This window comes from Daphnia pulex, chromosome 10, assembly GCF_021134715.1.
Source record: "Daphnia pulex isolate KAP4 chromosome 10, ASM2113471v1".
Lineage (NCBI taxonomy): Eukaryota > Metazoa > Arthropoda > Branchiopoda > Diplostraca > Daphniidae > Daphnia > Daphnia pulex.
In genome coordinates, this window is record NC_060026.1 from 12,807,624 (window position 1) to 12,835,614 (window position 27,991).

The 27,991-nt window shown below is 47.2% G+C and overlaps 1 protein-coding gene across 48 annotated transcripts; it reads left to right on the forward strand.

The window, feature by feature from the left end:
• The first annotated feature begins 181 nt into the window (after positions 1-181).
• On the forward strand, positions 182-27,908 carry LOC124206329 (patronin-like). Of its 48 annotated transcripts, none has more exons than XM_046604073.1 (27): positions 182-332; positions 777-911; positions 13,905-14,000; positions 14,118-14,333; positions 14,511-14,723; positions 15,104-15,348; positions 15,444-15,562; positions 15,951-16,076; positions 16,680-16,754; positions 17,876-18,085; positions 18,633-19,228; positions 19,542-19,851; positions 19,920-20,236; positions 20,562-21,113; positions 21,347-22,603; positions 22,736-22,987; positions 23,050-23,286; positions 23,358-23,571; positions 23,646-23,732; positions 23,966-24,046; positions 24,387-24,470; positions 24,680-24,748; positions 25,055-25,177; positions 25,521-25,625; positions 25,873-25,962; positions 26,041-26,323; positions 26,409-27,908. In XM_046604073.1, exons 2-27 carry the CDS (start codon positions 816-818, stop codon positions 26,551-26,553), a joined length of 6,198 nt encoding a protein of 2,065 aa, XP_046460029.1. In that variant the 5' UTR covers positions 182-332; positions 777-815; the 3' UTR covers positions 26,554-27,908. The 48 variants fall into 48 exon arrangements, with proteins under 48 accessions (XP_046460029.1, XP_046460031.1, XP_046460034.1 ...); XM_046604075.1 differs by having other exon boundaries at positions 25,533-25,625; XM_046604074.1 differs by lacking the exon at positions 182-332 and adding an exon at positions 412-666.
• The last annotated feature ends 83 nt before the right edge of the window (positions 27,909-27,991 follow it).

The window sequence follows — 27,991 nt, forward strand, 5'->3', positions numbered from 1 at the left end:
ACGAAGACAACCGTCTCAGTCCTGTGAGCAGCTCAAGTCTAAGTCTTCTGGACTGGAAAATGCTGGAATCTCCTTTTGTTCGGTTGGATTCACTTTCGTTTTTGTTGAAGGCAAAAATGTGAACAATTCTCTTTTTTTCAATAAATACATTACAAGAAAAAACATACCACAAAAATAAATCTGGCAACGCCGAGATAGAACAACTTGAAAAAATATAAAAAAGAAAAACGAAAGAAAATGGCGACCTTCTGGATGATGGCTGAGTGCGAGTCAGATGTCTAATATTTACAACAATTTCGTGCGAGTTTATAAAGTGCCCAATACGATACCAGGTAATTCGGTTAGAACGCATTGAAAATGATTGTTTTCCATTGATTGGGTTCACCACGACCTACAGCTGCCTGTCATACAAGCCATTTTGAAACATAACAAATGCTCTGCTGTCACTCTTGTATTTATGCTGATCCGGCTCATTGGAGGTCTGGTATTTCCATAGACATTTCAGTTGATGGTCTAATACCGTTTTATCTGAAAAACATTGATCGCAACGGATGTGAAAGGTTAACAACATCTGGGGTGGGGATTGGTGTCAAGACAGTTACAACGAACCCTTGATTGGCTTCTCATAAACTCAATAGCCACAGCTGATTCAGTTTGTATTTGTTGGCGAAGTCATGTTCACCCAGAGCTGCATGCTCTGCAGAACTCTTTCTTCGATCTCTCTGCAAAGTCTGGCCACAATCTAACAGTCACTCGACCTTCTTGTTTTGTTTCAGGGTGCTGTTGACAGTTTCACCTTTCTGCCTGCAGCCATAATGGAATCGAGATCTTCTTCCTCTGCGAGAATGAGAACCCTAACCTACATGCCTGTGGTGGAAGTCCAGGGTTACAACGCCCACAACAAGCTCCAGGTTAGACCGCTTTCTCATAAATAGTTTTGGGGGGTAGTTTTTTTCGATGGAGAGTCATGCAAGTTTTGAGCAGCACAAAACTCTCCACACAATCAGCTGTATCGCGTGGGTAGAGGCTCGTTCACCATAAAAGGAAGGACGTGCGTGCGTCGTCACTCCTATTCGAAACGAACCAATGTCTTATCATCGTGAGTAGCGGGCCGTGGTATTTTCACGGGCCATCGAACGCGTATTTTTCCCCTCCTACCGTTCACGCGTTCATCCCCGCCACTTACAGCAACAGCAGGAGGTATGGCGATGATCTTTACTGATACAAAAGATGTTTTTGTTTCCGCTCTATTCAAAAATAAAAAGGAAGGAAAAAAAGACGGTAGGTTCCGGCTGGGGGCTCCAACGGGAGCACAGTTCCTATCCGTCTATGTTTTTTTTTTTTTTATCTTTTGGTTATGTTTTCAAAACATACCGCTTTTGCGTTTCACATGGAAGATGATGGAATTCTTCCTCCATTTTTACTTGCCGCTATATTCCACAGCTGAGCGATGGATAACCGGCCAGTATATCGAAGGAAAGCGTCTAGTTAACTCCACATAGTTTTTGTTTCCATTACTTCCAGCGATGTCTGAAGACAAACCTCCTGACGGATTTTCAGTGATATTTAATTACCTCGTGTGTTGTTTTCGACGCCCAGCCAATAGCGACCCTAGTCCACAGATATTCCACGCAATTTGGCAACCGGTTAGACAAAACAAAACAAATTCCCTCTTCCTTGTTTTTCTTTCGATTTTCATTTGTTATCGATCTCACAATGAGACCGACAACATTTCCGGTCAATCAAACGCTTAAGGCCAAACGACCGGGTTGGTTCCCGCGACGCCTAATGCATTTGTTCGGCTGTAAAAATTATTTCCCGCAATTTTCATTTTTTTTTTTCAAATGATCTCATTTGGAATGTGTCTAGCCAGTAATCGTTTCTTCGTGATGAAGTTTGTTTTTTTGCTGCTGCTGCTGCTCGTGTTTTTTGGCGTGCATGTTTTTCTTTCGACAACACGGGGAAAGTTACTAACGTCCCGTGACGTTGCCCGATATGCTACTACCCGACGTCAGTGTAGACGCACCTGTGCATCAATACTATTTTTTTATTCCGCTATTTTATGCAGTTGGTCCGTGTCTTTTCCTTTTCTTTTTAAAAACAAAATATAACGGGACCGACTTGGTATTTTATTTTATTCTTCGCTTCGGTTTTGGACTATCCGACCGGCTCTGCCGGGGGACCATCTGGCCCTCTCTGGGATTCGTTTGACACGACGCTAGTCGACTTACCCACGACGACCATTTGTATTATCTACCTTCCCGGCTGTTGTTGTACATGGCACTTGTTCGAACTGCGACTCGACCATTTTTTTATGTATGTAAAAGACTTTGGCGATCACACAGGTCCGTTGAAAATAAATATCGACCCCTTTGGTCGAGTCCTTTTTAACGGTAGTTTCTAGATTTTAAGAACCTTTTTTCATTTCATCGAGAAATGGACGGACACTGTGAGGCTGTTATTGGTAGATCAGTTTGTAAATCAACCCTTTAATCTGTTGTGCGATTAACTTTTATGATGATTCGTGAGTCTGAGCTTGCGTGTGGCTACACGCAACAACCGTATATAGTCTAGCGGGTATAGCCCAAGTCAGCTAGCTAGCTAGCCCCCCGTAGGATGTGAGATGATGTTCTCACCTCGTCTTGTTGTTGTAGGGCAGCCACCTGTCCGAGTTGCTCGGTAAAGTTGGTTATTTGTTTGCGATCGGTCAACGATCGAGATTACGAGGGCAGTGGGGCAAGCAACAGACAGCTTTCACACGTTTTCTTTTCTTTCCTCTTCTCGGTGGACCAATTTATGACAGGTTTTTCGTTATGTGGGTGAATTTTCTTGTCCGTTGTTTCATCAACATGTTTCACAGCCGCAATAGCTCTCTCTCTCCTTCTCTCCACGCTATTAAATTCAAGTGCCAAATCAAACAGTTCAAATGCCCGTATCTTGTTTGCAAGCGCTCTTTTTTAAAAACAATTCACGCACCTGCAAATAGATCAAAATCGCCTTGTTTCTCTTTTTCGTTCCGTCTGGATGTAATATTTTTCTTTTCGCTTGTTGATGATTGCCCACCCTGATCCGCTGTTTTCTCCACTAGCTTTATTTTTTACGGAACGGAACGCACGGTTGTTTGTTTCGAAGCGAATTTTATTTCATTTTTGTTGAGCCGAAAAGAAGAAGAAACTTTGATAATGCGCAACAGCTGGGCGGAGTCAGTACGTTGACTTCCCCCCCCCCACCTCTTCTTCCCCCCCCGCTTCCTTCACACTGTACTGTTGTAACATACTATACCACTATACTCGGTCTGGTTGAAGATGGTCCGTCAGTTGCTCCGGGTGTTCCATCCTAGTCACAAGTGTTGTCTCTCTCTCTTGCTCCCGTCCGTTCCTCTATCTCTCCCATGACTGGAGGCGGATAGTTTTTCTGGGGGATTTTTTTATTCTTCTTTACATTGTTGTGTGTGTGTGTGTTTTTTTCCCCGTCTTGTTGTAACGGAGTGGAATGCCCTGGCGGTGGAGTGGAACCGTTGCGGATGGCTCTGGCCCAACGGCGAGGCTCTGACCTCTCGATTAAGAGACGCTTGTGCCCATCTCGTTTGAGTCGACAGAGGCAATGGGTAAAAACAGTAAGAGACGCAAAGGCACCTGGACGCCGCATCCGATCGACGGAGCGAGTGAAGCGACGGGTCCGCCGGGTTCGGCCAGTCACACGGACGACGACGGGTTGATGGACGACACGAGGATGTTGAAAGGCAGGCGAAGGGTCGACGACGATTCGTCACTCAAGAGAAAGAAGAAGAAGAAGATGAAGAACATGACCAGCAACAACAACAACAGGCAGGCCGGCAACACGCCGGCCCTGCGACAGCTGCTGGACGACAGTTTCCCAAGGCGGAAGCGCTCGATGCATTTCAGTCATTTGCAGAATGACGAGGAGGAGGAGGACGACCACGAAGAGGAGCGTTTCGCCGATCTGTCGGATATCGTGGCCACCGATTGGCGTGCGGAAGCCCGGATGCCTCCGGAAGGATCGGATTCCTGCATTTCGGTCGAAGAAGAGGAGATTTACCAGTCGAGGAAGTTGGTGATGCGCCAGTTGGTGATGAACCAGCTGAGTTTGATCCGGCAGCATTTCAATCCGCACCCGGAGGTGTTTGTCGACGACGAGCCTCTCGACGAGGATGCGGATCACGAGCTGGACCGTGAAGGTGTCAGCGACGTGGATTCCTGGCAGGAAATGGAAGAGCGGTTCGCCGAAATTTACCAGCCCATACCGTATGACGTCGCCATGGATTCGTGGCGTTCCATGACCAAAGAGCAGATGCTCAAGACCGTCACTAGCCGCCGGCTTCGGTCACGCATGAAGTACATGAGCCGGGCCGAGATTCTCAGTCAGATTCAAACACTTAAATTGGCCCAACATCAGGACGGCAGGCACAAAAGCAAGAGCCCCGTTTATGAAGACATGTCCGGCACCATTCAACCGCAACCATCTGGGAATAACAACAAGCAGACGGTGGCAGTGGCAGAAGTCAAGAAGAAGAAGAAAGTCAAAGCGGCCAAACAACCGGAACACCAACAACAGCAGCAGCAGCAGCAACAACATTCTTTTCAAACGCATCTTTATCAAAACACTTCGTCGTATCACGGACTGAGTTTGGCCGACATTTACCAGGCCAAAGTGGAGGCCCGTCGCCAGGAGCTGCAGCAAATCAAACAGCAAAAAGCCGCAAGTAAAGTAGCGGCGGCGGTGGCGGCCGCAGCAGCAGCTGGACAAAACGACGTGTACGTTACCCGAGCTCTCGTCCATGCGCCACCTGCATCGGACGACGACGAAGATAAGCAACGGTTCGTGTCGCGGTCCAGCATTCTCAACAAACTCGGCACGCCCAGCACGGCCCAGGAAATCAAATCCAAGACGGAATTGATCGCCCAGTTTTGGCGTCAGAGCGACTACATCACCACCGAATACAGCCGTAGCCTGGGCGGAGGCGGTGGCCAGCAGCAGAGCGTCAAAAACCCGCCAGCTCATTCTTGTTCCTCGTCGTCGCCTTCGTCCAGTTCCTGCCCGTCCGACTGCGACGGCTGCTGCGAAGGAGGTGACGGCTGCTCCATGTGCTCCTGCTCATCCTGCGGCAGTTTCAAAACTGTCAAGTCGATGGAGAAAGCGGCGGTGGTGGTGGTGACTCAGCCGGCCAGCAAGATTCAACACGAGCGACACTCCGACCCGGAAGAGAAGAAGAAATCGGACAAATCAGAATCGGAGAACGAGTCTCACAACAAGACGCCCGAACCGGTTCCGCTCAGTTTGGTCAAGCAGCGCAAAATGGAGTTTGAGCGACTTCGAGTCTTGGAGGAGCAGGAGAACAGGCTCCAGGAGCTGGTCCGTCACACCCGCTCCGACGCCGCCGCCTCCTCCGCTGCTGCTGCTCCAGCCCACCGTAGCTGGCTGGATCTAGCGCAACGGGCTCGCCAGCTGGAAGACAAGTGGAACAGTGCGAGACGGTCATCCTCTTCCGCCGCCCACGCCATCTATGAGCCCGTTCCGGCCTCACAGTTGCTGCTGAAGAAGGCCGACGACGACAAGAGGAGCAAGAACCCGAACCGGAGCAAGAAACGCTCCAAAGTCATCAAGCAGCTGAAAACGCGGATGCGGGAGAATTTGGAGTCGGAGTCGCTGGACCCTCGCGTCCGCCAGCGTCGCCATCAGGAACTCCAGGAGCTCCTCAGCGACGCCGTTCACGCCGGAACCCAAACGTTGACCAACATTAATCTGGGGCTCATTTACGTGCCGATGGAACGTCCCAACGAGCCGGGAGCGGGCAAAGAGCCCACCAAAATAATCGGTCCTCCTGGCGGAGGGTTGATGACCCTCAAAAGGGACCGATCCCATCTGGGCGGAATCGGCAAAGCCGCCGGCGCTACCGAGAAATTATCGGCCGCCGATACGGGTCGATCGACGGACGAGAGCGAAGATTTATTCGGCAGCATCGACACTTTGATTTTCGAGCCGAAAGCCGGCGGATCGTCGACCATCATCAAGGCGGAAGAGCTGGAAGAGGTCGAGGAGAGGATCGCCAAGCAGTTCGACTATCTCAACGACTACGGCTCGTGTCAGGAAGGCGATTCGAGTGACGACGGGACGAAACCGAAAACCGATTCAAAAAACGGTCGACGGGCAGCAGTGGCAGCGGTGGCAGCAGCGTCGCCTCCGCGCAACAAGAACAACGCTATCGCAGACCCCGCAACGGGCTTCTGCGCTGCTGCTGCCTCTTGCGACGCCTTTGTCTCTAAGCTGAGCGACGAAACGGCCGACGGACAGACGGATTGCGACGACGACGACAGCCTGGCCAGCTTCAGCAGTGCCAATTTCCCAGGACTCCGCGCTCAGAACCGTCAAGGGGACGGAGGAGAAGCCGGTCAGGGAGTCGACAGTTCGACAGCCGCTTCCAAGTCGGAGAAGAAATCGGCCGTCTCCACGCTGGACAGCGAACACTACACCAACGTGGACACGGACGCCAGTTGGGATTATTATCCGGACGGAGTGGCTGATGGCGAATCGCTCGATTGGTTGAAGCCCGCCCAGAAAGTGGGCCAGCAATCTAATTCCGTTCTGGCCGTGGGTAATTTGCGCAAGAAGCCGCCAGAGTTGCCGCCGGGCGGTGACGAAGAAGCCGATGAGACGGCCAAACTGCTGGAATCTTTGAGAATGGCTGAAGATTTAAACGTTTCCTCCAGCCTTCGTTTAATATTCCCTGACAAATCTTTGAAACTCGCTCCGGCCGAAGGGAATATTTTCACGGACGTTGGCCCCGAAGAGCTGGACAGTCCGTCTGAAAACAACAAGAACGCTGCCCAGTCGATAGACATCAGTTTTCGTTCCTTGCCGGATTTGGAACAAATTGATTTGACGGCGGACGAGTCCCCAACGGCACCTGATCCTCCTCCCCTTCCGCCGCCGGCCCTCCGGAAGCGAGACACGATGATCCGCGAATTGAAGATGAGGTTGCGCGAAAAATTCCACTGCGTCGGTGACGATCTGTCGACGCCGTCGCCGATTCCGCCCATGACGGAAGTCGGAGATGCGGGTCGCAACTTCCCGGAAATCAGCAAGAAAAAGACGAAAGTCATGAGCAAGTTGGAATCCATCTTGTCCAGCTTCAACGCCCTGGCACAAATGGAAGCCGAAGGACGGGTGTACCGAACTGTCGTCCAGCCGATGTCGCTCCCTGCGGAATATTACACCAACGACGTGGATTACGAGTCGCCCGGCACGTCCGTCAACTCGGAAGAAAGGGAATTCCATTCGACCGGATATCCCCACCACCTCCTCCAGCAGTCGATGGTGTTCCAAAAGTCTCACAACAGCATGAGCGAGCCGACCATTTACGATCCGTCTCTTCCGGATGACATTCCTAATCATTACTCTGATATTCCGCATCCGATGGAGCCCATGGATGTCCACCTCCACCACCAGCAGAAGCTGCTGGCCCGGGCGCTGGAGGATCACTACTTGCTCGGGCTGGACCCGAGATTGCGTGATTTTTACGACAACGACCTTTTCGATCCGCAAATGGAATCGTATGCCAACGAAGGCCTGTACGACGTGTCCAACCCGCTGGAAGAGAAGTCTCCCTACCAGGTCGGAAGGAGGAAAAGCAGCAACAACAACAAGGAAGCCAGGGGCCGCCGGAACAGCCGCCGGCATCAGAAGGAAAGAGATTCCAGTTCGAAGGAAGAGGAAACGGATGAAGAAATGCTCGACGGGAATCGCACGCCCACTTGGAGTGAAATGGAAAGTCAGCTCTTCTCCGACCAGAAAGCCAGCGATCACTTATTGATGACGGCCGGAGGGTTCCATCCACCCAACGCCAACCAATCGCGGATGTCGCCCTACAACGACGAGTGGCTCTTCTGGGAGCAGATGAATCACTTGCGCTTGACGGAAGCCGAGCGCCGCCGTTGGGAGGAGGAGCGATCCAGGCGGATGCTATTGTGGATCCACCACACGAGTCAGGGATCGCCGTCCAGTGCCGTTCCCGGTTCCCAACTCCCGCTGCCTCATTGGTGGCAGGTACTCGATTAAAAAAATAAAAATCGTGTCGTCGTCGGTACTTGTTGTCGCCGCCTGTCGCTAGATGGCGCCATCGCGCCGTTGTTGACGTTTTGACAGCACACGCACACAATCCAGCGACGGCCTTTTTTTTGAAATTTTTATTATCGTCATTCCTCTCCTACCTTGTAGTTTGAAATCACGCATCAATTTGATTCACGCTCATCGTTCATTTCCTTTTTTTTCTCTCTCTCCCATGAATTTATTTCATTTTTTTATTTTATTCGTTGATGAAACATATGGTTCTTTTATCTCCGTTGTTGTTCGTGTAGTTTCCATTTCTTCTCCTCGCGGTGACGGAATCCTAAAACACTCGGCCCATTTTCCACTTTTGTAGTTGTCTCGTGACAGAAACTGTTTTTATTTTTCCTTCTTTCTTGTTGTTGTTTGACGATTCCACGCGTCTTTCTGTAGTTTTGTCTGACATCTTTTGTAGTTTTTACTGTCTTCTGCCCTCCTGTTTCTCTCCTTTTAGAATCTCCTTCCGTCTGCTCCATTCATAGAATAATACACACCAAATTCCATCGACTTTTTGGCCGCACTCCTTGACAAGTGACTGAGCTTTTCCCTTCGAGGTTCTTCCTTCTTTTTATTTTTTGAGTTGTTTTTTTTTGTGTGTGACATTGTTGTGTGTAGAGGTGACGAATGTCAACTACTTCCTTGCGTGCGTGCCGAATGGCATGAAGTTGACCATTTTTGGCGATTATCAGTCATGGCGAAAAAATCTATAAGCGACATTTTGAACAAAAAAGACAAACTTGATGGATATGGTTCCCTCGTTTGTTTTCCTTATAAGAAAACCATCGAACCATCAACACATCCATCATTTCCTGAATTTCTTTTTTTTTGGTTTAGTTTTCGATTACTTGCAGTCGGCAATAATTTTGAACGACTATTTTGACGGAAGCTTTTCTATACCCGTTGACGACTTCCTGCCCTTTTTTTTCTATCTCTCTCCTCCTATATTGAATGAAGGTAAAAGAGATGGAGAGAAATAAGTAAATCTAAACATTGCGGTTTCTGGAACTGGCGATGAATCATCATCCGGCGTTGCGTGTTTTTGATGGAACGACCCAGCCGATTTATTTACATATCTTTTGCTTGAACATCGGATTGTCTGTGAGGAGCTTGTTGGCAACAACGCGCGTTGTTGTTGATGTTCTTTTTTACCCTTCATCCACAAAAAGAACTGTTACGGCTGAGGTTTATTTTATTTTTTTACTATTTCTTTCTTTTTTTCTCTTTGGTTTTGTCTCGCCGCTGTGCGCATGTCGGGTGATTCATCCGGCGGTTGTCGGGGGATGGAGAAACCGAGCAGAGGTTTCTTTCTACCGTGACTCGATGAACTCCCGAGACCATTACAAGACGGAATTTGGCACGTGGCAACATCCATTTCTCTTCTTTTTCTCGCTTTTGCGTCCAGTGTCTGATCATTTTTTTCTTTCAAAACCGCCAATCGATTTTTGCATCCCATTTTTGGCATCTGCGGCCTCTGCAAACAGCATCCTGATCCGTCCCGAATTACATGAGCGACCCCACCGCTTGAACATGAGCGGAAAATTTCTCCCCCTCAACAACAACAACAAAAGAACCGACCAAACAAAACACCAAAAAAATGTGTGTTTTTTTTTAGTTGCTAATGTTCGGTTGTTTCTTCGTTTTGCCATTCGCCGTGTTTGTGTGTTTTCAGGTCGCTCCTCTCCCGCTTTCTCCCCGTTAACAAATTCGCACAGATTGGGACCCCATGACGTCATTGACGTCGCCCGCCTCAGAAGCTTTTTTTTTTCTTCTGTTTCGTCTCTCCGCCCACTGGGCGCACACACTCCGCTTCACTCCACCTGTGCCGTGTCTTTCCCGCGGGCTAACTTTGAAACCTAAAAGAAAGAAAGAAAAAACCTTCTATATTCCCCCCCCCCCAACACACACACACACGCAACACAAAAGGAGAAAGAATTGAACAGCAGAGAACACAAAAACGGGTTTCCTGGCAGTCTCGTATGTCAGTTGCTTACCTGTTGCCTTGCCCGTCGGTCCGGCCGTCATGTTTCTCTCGTGAGAACCACACACACAAACCAGTTGTGGATTTCTGTGTGTGTGTGTGTGTACTGTGTGTGTGTAGTGTTATCGATAGTGTTTTGTTTCTTCGATTTGAACTCTTTAACGATTGAAAGAAATCGACCCGAAATTGTTTTGGGGTTCATTTGAATTGAGCGCGCTTGGCCGTTTTCGTGATAGTGTGTGTGTGTTTTGTGGAAGGGTGGGAACATTTATCCTCACAAACAAAACAAACGGACAACGCCCCTGTCCAATTGCGACGTCTTCTTCTTCGTTCGTTCGTTCGTGTAACCCAAAACCGAAACGGACTTACAAAAATGGTGCAGTTATCTTGGCTGGCATCTCTTCGGCCGCGAGAAGCCATGGAGGTGATATCGTCACTTCTTATTTTTGAAAAAAAAACTCTCTCTTTTTATTTTTCACTTCTTCTTCTTCTTCTTTCGCCTCGTTTGTCCCGGCTCTTCTTTTTATTTTTTGCGCCATAGGGGAACGACGGCGTTCCACTAGCTGCTACTATACTACTACTACGAAAAGCTTATATATGCCAGCGCATTTGGTTGTTTGCTGTGCTGTATCATTTGCATTTTTGGGAATGACAGTCACTGCCGGCGAGAGAAGAGTCAAGGACGTCAGCGGCAGAAGAGAAATTCTCTCTCTCATTAAATGTGGGCAACACAGATACACACGCTGGACTGGCGGTGGTGGCCCACTGCTGGGGTCCTTCTTTCCCTTATTGATCCATCGGTGTACGCATCAACGCCGCCGCGCTCTTCTACTTTGCTATGCAGAGTTGATTTAGAAATTGTAATGTCGTTAATCGACTGGCTCTCTTGCTGTGTGTCCGTCTGATGGCCTCGAACTTTTTGTTTTTTCTTTCTCTTTTCACTCTCCCAAAAGGCCGTCCTCGCACACAAAAAGCTCCTGGAGCTCCTGGGGGACACTTGATTAGTATTCAAGTCCAGTTTGCTGTCGGTCGAGCTGACCAACTGTAGAATAAGTTAGGAAAATAAAAGGACCGAAATGTTTTATTGAAATCGAAAAACGAGATGGTTCCACAAACAAGAGGCCATCCGAACAATTGGAATCAAGGTTTTTTTGTTCTCTGGTTCCCAACTTGGCGCATTTATTTTCTTATTCTTCTTCTCCGGTCGTCTACAATCTTATCAAATCTAAATTTAATTCCCACCGGATTCTTCGCGTGCACCCAAAGTCGCCAGAAGGAGGAAGAAGAGTTTCCGCTCGGTTTCTCTCCCCACCTTCCAGCTGCAACCCCTTGTCTTTCTCGCTCTCTGCACTTAGTTGGGAGGGTCCCATCTTTTTCCGGACTGGAACACCTGAAATGCGCATTAGACAGCAGGTAGTTGTAGTAGTAGCAGTAGCAGTAGAGTAGAGTAGGACGTACGACTGTAAAAATATAATGAACCTCGCCAGTTTCTAGATGATGGCTGGGAGAATTAGAGAGAAAATAATCATTTCCTTTTGCTTCTTGTTCGCCGACTGGTCCGTCGTGTCGCTCGTCAGGCCATCAAAGGTTTTGTTTTGTCGTGTTCCACATCATTTGGGAGCGAAGGCATGACGTGGAAAAAAATTGGTCGACCCCATCAGCCTTTTTATTTCTTTTTCTTATAGAGACTCGGGGTGCAACAAGTAGTTCCCATTATATTTTTTGGTCATTTAAATCTCTCCCGCAGCTTCGGCATTGAGTTGAACGTTCGAAATCAATCGGCGGAGCGTATCAATCGGCGAAGGAGTTTTGTTTCTGCTTTGAAACACAAACAGAAGGGGCAGATTGGACAACTGGATAAAAATTCGGGCTGCGCTATGAGAATTCATGATTCGTGAATCCGGTCTCTTCCCTATTTACCTTAGATAGTGTATCTACCTGGCGAGAGAGGAAGTGGGCAACTTGTTGAACCGTCCGCCAGCCACTATGAAAAAGGAGAGAATAGAATTTATACAACCAAAAAGAAACAAAAAAACCTTTTGTTATCTGTGCGTATCGAACCCAAAGAATTTCTGTAGTCGCGAGTTCCGATGGTAATTCCACAGTCTATCTTTTCATAGTCAGATTCTGTTGGTTTTTGTCTATACTCTTTTGGCTTGTTCACACAAGAACTTGCTGAGCTGCTATTTCTTCTGGCTCTCTATCTAGCTTTTGCTATTCATTTCCTATGTATGTGCCAATGGCTTGAAATAACAGGCTCTTTTTTCTTATCATGTTTCCTTTGGTAATGGTCTTGTTTACTTTTAGGGATGTAATGTTAGCTACATCTTGTTTGGAGTGGTGAACAAAAGGGCAGTGCTGTATCGTAAAGCCCAATTTTGCATCATCAGCTGATGACAGCGGACTCTGTCCAGACTGATTTATTCCCTTTTTTTTTGCGAAGCCATGTTTTTGTTCTTGTTGTTGAACCCAAGGTTGTTATTGTGTTGCAAAGTCACAATTTGCTGGCATGCTAGACTCACATTATCAAATGCAGTGAGACCGGCAACCTGAATAAGGTCACAGCAGGGCCACACTGTGATTTGTGGTATATCACACAGCACACACACTCGCTATTGTTTTCCATTAAAAATTTTCCAAGTGTGCCTCCTGGCAATTGGCATAGCTGCAAGGCCTGCAAGAACAAATGATAAACCAGTTAAGTAGGTTTCACTCTCTCAAATTCTGGTATTGAGTAACACATTTCAACATTCCTCCCATCTTGTCGTACATATTTATGATGGAGAGTGCTGCTCTTACGCAGACATTAGGAAGATAGATCTGTAGTGAAAGATAACCTGTCTGTGTGGAAAAGAGTCATCGTGTGCGAGTAATCAACCTCGACGATGAAGCAACTGCACAACAATCGCCCAACGTGACTTGATGAAGCCCGTGTTGCTGTGTGGGAATCATTCGCATAACTGAACTTCCTGTTATCATTGTGGGAATTCCAAGTGTCTTGATGAGTAAGAAAGGATTGCGTAGCTATACTGTATAATTCATATATCAGGCCAGCAGCGGACTAGTTCATCATGTTTTTCGGGGACAATTTAAATATGTTTTTGGAGTTTTGCCAACTGTCATGATGCGGCGTTGCCTCATTCAATCATAAAGCATCGATCATAAAAATTTCCAGCTGAAAAAGAGAGAAAGAAAGAAAGAATTCGAGTGTATGCGCAAATTCAACTGCGTGACTGTTAAATGTTTGTCTACCAAACAAACGCACACCACACCTTGCCCCATTCATATCTGCATATTTGAAGGTGAAAGTGTCATGTTGCCATGGGGTGGATCGGCTATTTCGGGAAAAACGACGCCGGATCACGAGATGACGTGATTCTGGCCTGGAAGATGCTTCGGACACGCCATTATTTGAAATGCCTATAGACAGAGAGAGGTGGAAATGTTTTGTCGGATGTTTTCCACCCGTCTTTTGTCGGTTGAAGCAATTCATTTTTCATTTTGGTTCTAATACCCAAAGAGAAGAAACGAACTCACGCTGGTTTTTTTTACAAGATGTACGACCACTGAAATTCTCTTTCTTCTTTCCAGCACAACACCCCAGCAGCACCGTTGGCTAGAAAGTGAAACATTCCCCTGTTTTCTTTTTAATAAATGCACATCATAATAATTCTTATTTTTGGAGAATGTCGGCTCCTTTTTCAGATGAGATGCTTGATTATTTATACCGAAAATTTTGTTTTGGTGTGTGTGGCTATTTATGCTTACATTCCGGATCTTCTTTTATTTTTCTTGACCACAGGCTAAGCAGAGGGCATCCGTACAATGGCTTCTCTCCAAATCGTACAGTCACCAGGTGCCAGAAGATGTCAAGGAGCCATTCTACCGCGACGTCGAGGTAAAAAAACAAAATCAAAAAGAAACAGCCAAAGAAAGAGAAAAGAAATAGGAAAAACCGGAAGGCTTATTTTGGATAACAATCAAATGGGTTTTACGTTCAAATGTTGTCAAACAGGATCAAGAGTATCTGAAGCCATCTGTAGTGCACGCCCTGGCCAATGCCGAGCTCTATTGCCTGGCACTAGCTCACATTTATGCCGATCCCAATTACAGCCAGCTGAACCACTGGGGCGTGATCCAGGCACTGGCCAGGAAGGGCGTCTACGTGGCCGAGCCGTCCGACGTGGCCCTGACGGAGACCACGCTCATTCACACATCACCACTTCGAATGGTAATTAAGTTGCATTCGATCCATTTTTAGGCAACCACTTTCGGGGGTCCTCCCATTCCATTAGCCAATACTCGGGAGTCGGAGTCGGGAGTGTTAATTGTTTTGCTAGTTTATCTTAAGTGCATCAATATTTACGATTATATGCGTGGTCGTTGTTGTTGTTGTTGTTGTTTATAGAGTGCTCACATGGCCGTCATGGAAGGCATCATGAACCTGTTTGTCAAGGAAGTCGTTTCAGCCGAACGGGTTGTGGCCGCCATTAGGAGATTCGCCGACCTGGACGCCTCCCAGACGCCAGCCCCCAAAGAGGCCGAACAGGCCCTCCTCCTTTGGATCACCAAAGCCTGTCAGTCGCTCAAAAAGCGACTGACGGCCGAAGTCGATGGCCACGTAAGTGTCAGATAAAAAATAAAATTGTTTTTTTCCAATCGTAAAAATCATCCGAGAGGAGCTGCTCTTGTGGAGGATGTGACACTGTCGGGAAAGGTGTGCAATCATCCGTGTTGGAGATGATTGTCTCGCGCTGATAAACCCAATCCAGAAAGGCTTTTTTTTTTCTCTCTCTCTCCTTTGCCCGTTAACTCCCCGCGTGTCCGTAAATGGGCACAAATGAACAATGATTCCCGCCCACCGAATATGAATATAACGCCATATATCCTTTTGGCTCATTTGGCATCGTTTTTATTTTATTTTATGTCCACTCTTTTTTTTATTTTTTATTACCATTGATTTTTTTATTATTGGTTGCCAACCTGACGGACCACCCTCAGGGAGAGGACGTACCGAATTTCCCCGAGCTTCGCGAGCTGGGCGACCTCAGTGACGGCATGTCCCTTCTTGGCCTGTTGGCCTTTTACGCTCCCGACTTGGTGGACTGGACGAGAATCGCCACCAACGAGCCCTTCTCCATGGCCGACTGCCTTTACAATTTGGAATTGGTGCACAAATTTTGCAGCGAGTCTTTGCCCAACAACATCTTTCACCTAGGGCTGGAAGACATTGTCTACATGCACAGGTAAATCAAAATGACGAAATGAAAATGGAAAAGAAATAGCCCGCGAAAGTTTAATTTGAAAAATATTTTTCGTTTTCCGTGCGAAAAAATTTCAGTTCGGTGAGACAAAACGTTTTGGCATTTCTCGCCGATTTGTTCTACATCCTGGAAGTTCGTCCAGCCAAGTGTATCCGGCCTCCTGGATTGATGCGAGACCGTTTTCCCATCAATGAAGGTAAAAAATCATTCGGTCAACTCTCCCGTTATGTTGGCCTTTTTTTGTTTCTTTGGAAAAAAAAAAAATAGAGAAAAACCGAAACAAACGCGCGGGCAATTTTATTGGTGTGGTATTGTATACTATTATTATTTTCGTTCGGTGTTGGTGGCAGCTGGTTCTTTTTCTCGGTTATTTTGGTGTTTTATTTTTTTGGAAATCTTCAATGGATTTTCTTTTTTAGATGAATTAAAGATCCTCCTTTTTTGTATTGAAATTTTATCCGTTGGGGGGCGGCCAGTCGGGTCCTTCGTTGGTGGTTTATGGGCTATCTCTCTCTCTCTCTCTCTCTCTTTCTCTTTTTGGTGTCTTGATTTGGTCTTTTCACACCTCCTTGTGTCATCATCAGAAACTTCTTCTCCTTCAACACCCGACGCGGATGTCGGCGGCCAACTGTCGTCGCCTCTGAGAAAATCGTTTCACCGTCGAACGAGTTTACAACCGCTGGTGAAATCCATTCCCGATTTACGGAAAGGTATCATCAACATCAACAACCATCCCCCCCACCAAAAAAAAAATAATTATCCAGAAGGAATTGAAATATTAAAACAAAAAAATTTGCATCCGCCCAGTGACCCACAACAATTGCATCAGAAAATCCCCATCGCTTTTTTCTCGTACCAACTAACATTTTCTTGGGTTCGTTTTGGTTTGATTGGATTTTTAGTGCATGAATGTATTTTTATATTACATCTTCCCTCTCGGATTGTAAACGGCTTATTTTTAAACTACGAATGCATGTGCACCCGAAATCGTTTTGCGGTTGTTCACCTTTGCGTTGATTGTTTTTCGTGTGGTTATCGCACGAAGTCGTCCTGTTCTTCTTCTTTCTTTCTTTTTTGCCCTGTCGTTCGTTTTCATTTCACGCTCGAAGGGGGTTAAACAAAAAGCACAAAAAAAAAGAAACTGGACTGGTTTTTTTGTGTTTTTTTTCTTTCTCATCTTTTTGTATGTCAAGACCTACAATGTCTCCAGTAAAGAAAAAAACAACCATTTTCTTTTTTGATCGTTATTTTCTCGACAGGTGCTATATAATGTTATTTCTTTTTTTCTCTCTCTCTTGTGTTATCATTCCCAGGCAAGAGTAACGCCATTCGGCGGCAGGGATCACTACAGGAGCGCGATCGAACAAAACGCCAAACCGTCCACGAAGGTAACAACAACAAAAAACCCCAAAACCTTTAAAAAAAAAATGATTATTATTACCCATCATAACCATCATCATCGCTCAAAATGTCTATAGAGTTTTGGGAAACAATTTGAGCAGGTCTTATTTTTTGGTTGGGAGGAGAGAAAGAAAGAATCACAATCACACACATAAAAAAAAAAGGGCCGGTGAACCCCCATCGGCCGAAGAGAACGGGGCTGGATACAGATGGATGGATTACAGGTGTGGCTTGAAATCGGATAAATATTCCCCTCGTACATGTAAATGTGTGTAGGCCCCTCATAGCTAGAAGAGCAGTGGGGCTGGTTAGACTGTTGTAATACTCCGTGACCCCGAAAGAAAAGTCCAGCTGCTCACGACGTATTGGAATTGCAGACGAGATAAGAATAAAAGAGCTAGCTAGTGTAACGAACCGGTCGGAGAAAATAACGACACCAACAAGATGGATTGGTCAGAAACTCACGAAAAACGCCCTTGACCCTTTTTCATATTCTCCCCCGTTTTATTTTTATTTTTATTATTTTTATTCGATTTGATTTCAATAATTTTTTATTTTACGTCAATTATTTTCTCTTTTCTTTTTCTTTTTAAATTTATTCCCGCTGCGCGTGCGTTTCTGTGATGTTGTTGTTCTGGTTTCTATTATACGCGTCTGGTGCCTGTTGTGTGTATGTGTGTGTGTGTGTGCGCAGAGTCGCTCTCTCTCATTCGCTCCGTGTGTGTGTGTGTGTACCGATAAATGGAAGCTCACGACAGCTGAACAACAACGCCCCGACCCGGGCGTGTACGATCAACTCAATCAAACCCCCGTCTGACTGCCCTTTTTTTGTTGTTGTTGTTGCTGTTGCCGTTGTTGTGGTTCGGGGAGGTCGGCTCAGCGTTTGTGTTGATTGCCCTTTTATAGGATCTGGCAGGGTGGGGAGAGTTAACGGTGAGAGTACGAGAGAGAAAACCATCAATTTAGAATTAAGTGTTACGTAGTTTCCTTTTAAAACATTTAAACTAAAAAACACCAAATCCTCCAAAAGCTAAAAAACCAAAACAAAACCAAAAAAACCCCAACGTAAAAATTCGTGAAATAAACAATCAAACACGCACGAAATTAGACAGCAATTTGTCGACGCGGAACAATCTTTATCCGGATTGGTGGTGGCCGTGCCAGCACGGACCGACCGATCAGTGCCACTACTGCCGGCCGTCTTACGCCACCTTATGGAGCCACCATGCTCACCGGCAGCAGCAAAAGCACAGACACCACCAACACCAGTGTCACCAACACACGGCCGATTCCGATGTGATGGAGCAAGGGAAATCCGGTAACATGCACCAACAGGATCCACGTACTACTACACTTGAGTTTGTCCGTCCATCTTCTTCTCTTTTTCATAATTTTTTTTTTTTTGTTCGTTCGCTCGTTCGTTCGTTCGTCCGATTCATCTCGTCACTGTTTCAATTTCCTTCTCTTTTAGATTTTAGATTTCGTTTTCACGATTTGGCGATGCGATTTTATTTTTCTGAATTGAAATTTGAATTGAGTTATTTCTTTTCCGTGGGTTTATTTCATTTGGTTTCATTTCCGTTCGGTCTGATTGGAGAATGTTGGCCGCAGATAGGACGCACTGATAGGCCGCCCCGACATTTTATTTGAGTCATTTAATTTAATTAGCGTCGGGGGAAAACAAAAGAAAAAAAAAAACATTTCAGCACGAATCGATTTCAGTTGGTTTTTTCCTTCTACCTTAGTTTTATCTAGTCTCTTGTGAATTCATACGCAAATATTTGAATGAATTAAAAAAATTGTACAACATTTATCGGTTGGCAATTCAGCTCAAGATGATCAAACATTGAAATGTCTGTGTGCAGCCAACAGTCCGCAAATTGGGACGCCGCAAATGAGCGGATCGCCCCGGAGGCGGATGGATCAACTCGAACAAAGCCAACAGCAGTTGCAGCAGCAGCAGCAGCAGCCGGACGGAGGAGACGAGTCGTTTGTCGTCCACCGAGGCAAAACGGTCCCGACGCTTTACAATGTGGTGACGGGCGGAGAGGGAGCCACGCCCAGGGGCTCGCGGGTGGCCGCCATCAAGGAGCGGTTCAACATGGACACGAAAGCGGAAGAAAGAGGCGAAGATCGCTCCTCGTCATCATCCGGTCCGGCCGGCGTCCCCTCCAACTGGGAGGATCGCAAATCGGGCACCAGCTACGCCGGACGCCGCTCCCGACGCAATTCCATCACGGACGACTCGCATTTGACGATCGAGAACTTTGGCGGAAGTCAGGACAACTTGTCCATGTTCGGCCGCAATCCGGACAAGGAGCCGGCGACTGTGCAGCAGTCGGGTCGGCGGCCTTCGATCGACGCCTTCACCCCCGATTCGATCCCGCCAACCGCCGGAACGCCGTCCACGCCCGCCGGAGTCAATTATTGGAGGCGGAACAATGATCGCACCCGCTCGCAGGTATAAAATTTGTTTTTCCGTTTTGTTTTATTTTGTTCTCCTTTTTGTGTTTCTGTCCTGATATCTCGGTCAGGAAAAACAAAACAAAGTAGAAAAGTAGAAAAGTCTTTACCGCATCCGCCATCTGGATCAGTGGTTTTCCCGCCATTCTTGGGCTGTTGTGTAATTGTCGACGACACAGAGACACAAAACGGCGGCCGTTCGTTTTCTCTTGACGGGAAACGACAACGGCGGAAAATGGCCGTCGTCGTCGTCGTGTGTAAATCAAGACGAATGGGGTTGTTGTTCACATTGGGTTGTTGGCTCCTCGCAGGAAAACCTGTCGGACTACTTAATGGACAACCGTGACGTCGAGGAACAGCTGGACAGGCGCTCGCGGGCCAGCAGCCCTACTTACAGCAGCATCAGCAGCACGGCCAAGAGCGGCAGCCACAATGGCAACAAGCAGTTTGTCATCATTGCGTCCAATCCGTCGGAGCCGGCCGATCTTTACGAGGACCCCAGAGTCAATTTGGCCAGGGCCACCAATTTCGCCGAACTTTCCAAACTGCGGGAGAGTCTCGGCTCCAACTCGGCCATCAACATCGTCTACATGCAGCAGGACAAGGATCCCATCCAAAGTGGTGAGCTCCTAACTGATTATCCACTGTCCAGTCACGCCATTCTAATCCATTTTGGTCCAATAATTTAGCTAAAGGCAGCGCGGTGGGATCGCCAGTGTCTCAGCACGGCCGTCGGATCAGCGAGAACCAGCGGAAGCTGGGCGGAGGGATCACGATCGCCGAGGCCATGTCGTCGACGTCGTGGGAGCCACAGACGCCGGTCGTCGACAAAATGGACGGTCGGCTGGAAGCGCTGATGCCCGACGACATGAACTCGACCACCGACCTCTACAGCATCCGCCTCAAGATGGAGGAGAAGCGCAAGCGGATCGAATCCGACAAGCGCCAGCAGGAGCTTTTGGCCAACCGCCAACGCGAAAAGGTCGGCAAGGCCGCCTTCCTCCAGGTAACCGATTCCGTTTAGCCTTCCATTGCTCTGTCCGCTCTCTCTCCCACCTTTTGCCTATTACTACTATTACTCACCAGCAGCTGGACATTCATAACTGGCCCATCACGTTTGTTACTTTAGATGAAATAGTTGAATGTGTTGCACAACACAAAGAGTCAATCAAGCCAAAGTATTTGCGGTAGTTGTTATTTTTCCCGGTAGCTTTTTCGGTTCTTTTTGTTGTTGTTTTTTTCAATGATCATTTACCAAACAAACATTTTTCACCGCTGCTCTGCACCTTGCTGCCCCTCTCTCTCTAACACTGTGCTGGCATGTTGATCAGGCGGTGGCCAAAGGCAAAGGAAATGCAGACGGACGGGACGGCGGTCACGCCAGTCCTGTCGACTATTACTCCGCCATGGAGTCGCCCTCGCGTTCTCACCACCCCGCCATGCCGCCCCCGCAACAGCAGCAGCAGCAACACCAGCCCCATCAGCTCCCCACGCCGGATTACGAGATGCCGGATTACGATTTCCTTCAGCGTCACCAGCAGCAACAACACCATCAACAACAACAGCAACAACAACAGCATCACGGCATGCCTTACGATCCTTACCGCATGGGTCATCCGATCCAGCAGCAGCAGTCGCCGATGAACGGTGGAGGAGCTGGCGGGATGGATCCCAACCAGCCCGGCCAGTTTTATTTGCACGAACCGTCGCCAACGTCTCGTAGGACTTGGGGCCAACCACAGCCCATCAGTCCGGCACCTCCTCCGCCTTCTATGGTTTACCGGCCGGACGACATGCTCGGTTACGGTATACCACCACAGCAGCAGCAACAACAACAACAACAGCAGCAACCCAGACGGGCTCAATGGGGTACACCCCAACCGGTAGGTTCTGCCTCATTTCATTCAAGCTTTGCCAGCTTTTTTGTTTTGTTTTTTTCACTAACGTTAATGCACGGCCTGTGCGTCAATTTGTGTGTGTGGCCTTAACTCAAATAAAACAAAACACGCACGGCATGACCATGGTCCCTTTTCCCCCTTCTTTGTCCCTGTTGTCCGGATAGCCATAACAGCGAAAACCTTGATCCATGTCTGCCATTGTTTTATTTGATCAACAGGTCCGGGCCATGATGGGTCACCATGGTTACATGATGAATCCCAATACGGGCAATTACATGGATGCCCACGGGCCACCGCAGGGGGGTTACATGATGCAGACTCCGCCCCGTCACCCGATGGACAACCCGTACGATGCCCAGCAGCATTATTACGCCAATGGATCGCAGTTTAACCAGCCCGATCCGCAGGATCCTTATTATTACAGTCCGGCGCGGACGCAGCAGCCTCATCCCATGCAACAGCAGCAGCCCCAGCAACAGCAACCGCCTCCTCAACCGCATTATCAACAACAGCAACAAGGTTACGGTGGTCCTCCGGCTGCTGGATCGCCTCACGGTTATCCGGCTCCGTCTCCTCAGCATAATTATCCGTCGGCGGCCGACCAGAGAGCGCCATTCCGGCTCCACGCCCCCAACGACCTGGCGGCCGAGCCCGTAGTTCTTCGTTCTCCAGCCAATCCCAAGCAGCAAGCGGAAATTCCGGAATTGCATCGAGGATCCGTCCACAACCAGCAGCAGCCGCCGAAAGTGCAGCAGCCGGAGCAGCGGCCGCAGTCGGCCACCATCACTAGACCCGTTCCGGCCACTAGAACCATCACCCCGATCCGCAGCAGTGTGCCCAGCAACGGCGGCGGCCAGTCTTCGTCGTCGACTTCCGCCGCCGGCTCGCCCATCGGCAGCGGAGGCGTTTTCCACGCGGCCATGCCCACGCCATCTATCGACGACATGGAGCCGCAAAATGTTTCCTTCATCGAGACGCCGTCGGCGACCGGCGCCGACGGTGTGGATGAAGCGGATCTTCAACTGCCCCGCCGCCTGCGCAATTTGAATATCACCTCCGGCAACCGGACGTACAGGATTCCGCACGAGGCCACCCAGTCTTCCCCGCCTCGTCCGGCTCTGTTGAAAACGTTCCGGGCCAGCCCGAGTCCCAGCAGCAGCAGTCCCGTTTCGCCTTCGCCCAGCTCTGTCTATCTGGCCCCCCAGCCCAACTCTTCCGGCTCGGAATCGCCCGACGAAGCCGTCTTGGACGAAGGAGTCAAAACGGCTAAGCTCAAGGAGAACGTTGAGGCCGATCGGGGCTTCATCATCACCTTCGACGACGTGGCCACCGGCCCCAAGAGACCCAAACCTCAGCTGGGCGCCAAACGCCAACCGTCTCCCAAGAAACTGTCGACCTATTCCGCCCCGTCCGAGACGACGCCAGTGTCCAGCTCGCCGGCCTATAATCACAACAACAAGTCGGGAAGCAGCAGGGTAAGATTGTTGTTCCGCCGGATGCGACCTTGGCGGCTAGGCATTAAAAAGAAATTCCGCTCGATCAGTTTCTCACGCCCGATGTGAATTCGATTTTTATTTTTTTGTTTTGTTTTTTATTGTTTTCAACAGGAAGGAAGTCCGAGACGATCGCTGTCGTCAATGGCCCGTGAAAACCGCGACGACTACTCGCCCTTCACGCCCGATTCGCGCGATTCCGGATTCGGTCAGAACAGCCAGGAGGAGCTGAAGCTGTTCAACATGGCGACGGCCATTCCGGGAACATTGCCCGGCAGTGACCGTACCCTACGCGACTACGACTCTCAAGACGATGAGAATCCCACCGGCCTGGTTATCGGCGACGAACTCGTCAATCCCGATCCCGTAAGGATTTTAAAATCAAATCAATAATCGTCTGAAAAATTATGATTTTGTGGCTTGTGCAGGACGCCATGGACGAGATGGAGCGCAAAAAGGAAAAGATCCTAATGCAGTCGTTGAGGCGCAAGCAGCAACAAGAGGAGGCCCGCCAGCGCAAGGAGCAGGATGCGCTCCAGCGCAAGGAAGAGGAACGTTCCAAGGAGGAGGAAAAGCAGCGCAAAAAGGAGGACGAAAAAGCCCGTCGGGCCATCATTTTCGAACAATACAAGATCAAAAAGGCCATGGAAGAAGCTGAAAAAGAGGTAAACACATTCCCCGGGAAATTTGAATTTTAGAACGTGATTTTTTAATTTCCACTTCTTGAATGGTACAGGGTCGTCCGTACGAGATGCCGGATCAGATGGGATCGAAATCCGGGCCGAAAATGCGGTCCAAAAACAACAACAGCACGCCATCCCGGCCCCGTCCCAAGACCATCCACGTGGAATCCGGACCGCCGGAATCTTACACTCCTCATTCTCGCGCCGTGTCCACCATGTCTGCCATGTCCAGTAAAGGCAAGCGTGGCTCCGGCAACAATCTAACAGGTTTGTCCATTTTGATTGATTGGTTTACCAATTTGAAATTCACTTCAACTTAACCCGTGTAATAAATTTTGTAGAAAACCGGAACGATTCTCGAGGAGATGGAGTCCGTGGATCTAATCCGACTCTCAGCCGACGTGGTTCCAATTCGAGTCTGCACGGTGGTGAGTCATTGGTTTTTGTTTTTCTTTCTTGTTCTTGCTTCGATCCTGTTTTGTGTTCCACTTTTGATGTTCGTGTTTGATGTTTAACGTCAAGCACGGGAAACTTTGATGTCTTCTACTTTAATTCAATTACCCCCTTTTATTATAATGTTCATTTTCGTTTCGTATATATTTTTGGTTGTTGCTGTTTTTTTAAACGCCCCGCCCTTCGCTGTTGTATTCGCTTTACCTAGACTCTCAAACCCCTAATCGGTATCGGACGATGGAACGAGGACATTCGGGCCGCAAGGATCTATCGGTCCCGAGATACGGACGTAAGTTGTTCATTCCTTCAAAATTCCTAATATAGCTGCTACACACGTCAATTTCTCCCTTATCGGCCTGATTTCCATCTGCTCTCTGCTCGTGTGTGAATGACTTGATTTTAAAATGAAATCACATTTCGGTGAATGTGAGTCAGACAGTAGTCAGCCGACCGAATATTCCAATTACGTTTGCGACTTTATCATTTTTGCTAGAAATTCAATTGTGACTTACGACTTGAATTGTGTGTGTGTAGCGCGTCTGTCGTTTGCTTGTGTTGTTGTTGTTTCGATTGGCTTTGAATTTGTTTTGATACGAATGTGTTTGGGCATGTGTGTGGACGCGCTGTAGAATCCGGAGGCAGCACCCGCAATTCTCGTGAGGACTTGTACGGCTCCCGCAATTATCGCGGCTCTAATTCGTCCCTCAATGACGGTAGGTTTCCACCTTTTTTTTTTTATTTTTTAGTTTTTCGCAGCAACTTGTTCGTATTCTCTCGCTTTGCCCGTTTGAATTTTTGTTGAATCACCCACAAACTTTTCCACCTTTTTTATGTTCGAATTTGAATTTTTGGTTTGATGTCTTGTCTTTGGGTTGTTTATTTATTTATTTTTATTTTTTATTTGTTTCTTTCAATGTGACAGCTGACTCGTACGAGGCGTATCATACACCGTTGGTGCATTCCGGGCGGAAGGGTAGTGGTTTCATGACAGGTATGACGACATTTTTCGACCATCACTCTCGACTCACTTTTTTGAATTACGGACGTGGAAAATCGATCAACTACTTAAATGAGACCAGGAAAAAAACTAAATTTTAGAAAATAATTAGAACGAGAAGATTGCATTGCTGCTTCAGTCGCTTTTTTTAAAAACTATTTCCGATTTCTAGATCTTTATAACTTATTCTTCTTCCTCCTTTTTCTCTGATTGGCTTTCTTGTCATTTTTGTTTTTGGCTTTCGTCTATTTTTCTATCATGAAAACGCTTCTCTTTTCGGTGGCTGGCTGGTGATTGTAGGCGGGCGACAGGCGGACGCGACGGTAATGGCGGCCACTGCGGCGGCGGCTTCGGCAAGGCCGGCCGTCCGCTCCAGCAACAACTTGATTTTACGTCGTAGCGGATCTCTTATGGATTTCAGCGGTGAGGCTTTTTTCTTTCCAACTAACAAAACGACAAATTCTTTCACTGTCCTCTCTCTCTCTGCAATGTCCGTCTGTGTGTACATTTTGGCACTTGACGCTTCTCAATGGTTTTGGCTTTTCGATGGGCAAAGGGATTCGATTTGTTGACTTGTCCTGGTGGAGTGGAACGTTTCACGGAAGGAATTTCTAGAATCAATCAACTTTGTGGGTGTTGTATTTTGATGAAACGAATCTGTTTTTGTCTCTTCTCACCTTTTTCCCGCCTTGTGTGCCCTAATTCACCTGTCATTTCTTCACCTGGTCTGTTCCTTCCATCCTTCCTCGCCTTGTGTTGCTTCTAGATGGGGATGCAGGTGTGGGCGGAAGGGCCAATCCGCCGTCACGGAGAATCTCTCCGGCTGTCACGCCCACTTCCACCCCTTTCAGACGATTCCCGTCGCCATCTGGTACACGTTTGCTGATGTTGTTGTCGTTGTCCTTCACACACACACACACACACAAACAGACAAACGTCGTTCATTAAAAAAAACAAACAATCAATATGGACTCTTATTTTTTTATTATTTGTTCGCTTTTTCGTTTGGGAAACACGGATTGATTTTCTAAGCACAACACGAACATTTAGTTAATTTTTATTTCTTTACCATAAAAATATGATCAACTGTGAATTCGTTTGTGTGTTTCTTTCAACAGGTCCTGGATCCTTGCCACCCGGTTTAGTTAGTAAGCGTCGCGGTTTTGACGATGGCGCTAGTGATGTTAGCTCAAATCAAGATTATATCGGTAGGAATTTCTAATCAATGATTGAGGTGCAAATGTTTTTTAAAAATCGACCCATTTGATTTTTGAATTGCCATTCAGGTCCTCGACTGTACAAGCAGCCAGCCGCTCGTTCCAACCGTTCCATCATTTTGAACGCGGTCGAGTACTGCGTCTTCCCCGGCGTCGTGAATCGGGAAGCCAAGCAGCGCGTACTGGAGGAGATCACCCGATCGGAGAGTAAAAACTTTTTGGTTTTGTTCCGGGACGGCGGACTGACCTTCCGCGCCCTCTACTCATTCAATCCCGAAAAAGAAGAGATCATCAAGATGTACGGCACCGGACCGAAATTGGTCAACGACACCATGTTCGAGAAATTCTTCAAGTAAGACTTGGCACCTTCTTTTCATCTTTAATTGATTTAAATTTTTAACATTTGTGTGCACACTTTGTTCCTTTCCTTCCAACAGATACAATTCCGGGGGCAAGTGTTTCTCACAAGTTCACACCAAACACTTGACTGTCACGATTGACGCGTTCACGATTCACGCCGGACTTTGGCAGGGAAAGAAGCAGAGCCTACCCAACAAAAAAGATATGACGTTGGTCATTTAAAAAGCGAACAAATTGGGGGAATTACATAAATTGGATTTCGAAAAGGAAACCGGTTAGAATTTCTTCCCCCTCCAAAAAATTTGGATGATCCGATATTATTCATCCGTGTTTCACTTCATGAGAGCTGTTCGGATTGGCCTTTAGTTTTGACACCGACTTGAAATATAAAACAAAAAATTAAGAAAAAGGGAAGAGGGAATTGAAATAATCAGATGACCCAACATAATCAATCGGCGCATTTTTTTGTTGTTTTTTTTTTTCATTTCCGTTTGTTTTTACATTGTGTGTTTTTTTTTCTTCCGGCTAACCCCTCTTTGACATTCCTATTGGCTAACGTGATAACCTTGCTGTATAGGGATCGCCAAAGTTGAATTACCGTCACGTTCGGGAATTAATTTGATGAGATTGAGGAATTTCTTTTCTTTTTTGGTATTTTTGCTCCATCCACTTTTAATTGGTCCGCCCCCCCCCCCTTCATCTTGACCACTTGAAGAGATTAACCCGCTTACCTGGCGACATTCAAAAAATAATAATAAAAAAAAAGTCGATCGTTTTTTCTTTCCACATCAATTGTTAGTTTTTTTTTGTTCCCCTCCAATATTATTTCAGCGTCCTCCTCTACATAGTGTACTCCGTTTTTAAGAAAAAAAAGTAACCCTCCATTCGCGCGCTCTCCTATAACCGCGACTGCTAACTGATGTGTCAATTGATCACTTATTTTGCCCTCACACAGCCCGCCCTCACATTTGATCCAGTGCCGTTTTTTCGTTTCTTTCAAGCAATTATTAAAAGGAGAGCCAAGGGCATTCCTCATCCATTTGTTTGTTTTTTCTTTCTTTGCGTACGTGTTGTGTAGCGGTGAAGCTGCTCATTGAAAAAAAAGAAGAGGAATTGAACAGCAGAAACAATACAAACAAAAAAATGCGGCTGCAAAACAGAATGTTGGAAATTTAGTTTGACGATCGCGTTTGCTGTCACCTGTAAATAGCGTTGTGTAGTTGATAAGCGTTGGCCAGCAAACCAACCGTCAAACATTGTAACAGCTTGAGCCATCAATTTTTTTTTTTTTATTTCTTTATTTGTACCCCTATTTTATTGTGTTGCCTCTACTCTTTTTTTCTCTTCTTCCTCGATTATGTTCTTGTTTAATTCCTACCACTTCGTTTGTTCCAACTTTTGTTTCTTTTTTTTTTGCCCGTTCCTTCCTCCCTTTTTGTAGTTCATCACGCGAGTTAATATTTTTTTTCCTGTCTTTCCTAACGAACTTACCCGCCTGCCCGTCACGGGCGTTATTCTCTATCCTCTACATTCATATGTGCAGCAGCTGCCAAGTTCAATACAATAACCAACATGAACCAGAGTTTGATTTTTCATTTTCATTATTCATTAGGTTATTGTTGCAAATTATTGTCAGCTGTTATTTGTTTTATCGAAATTT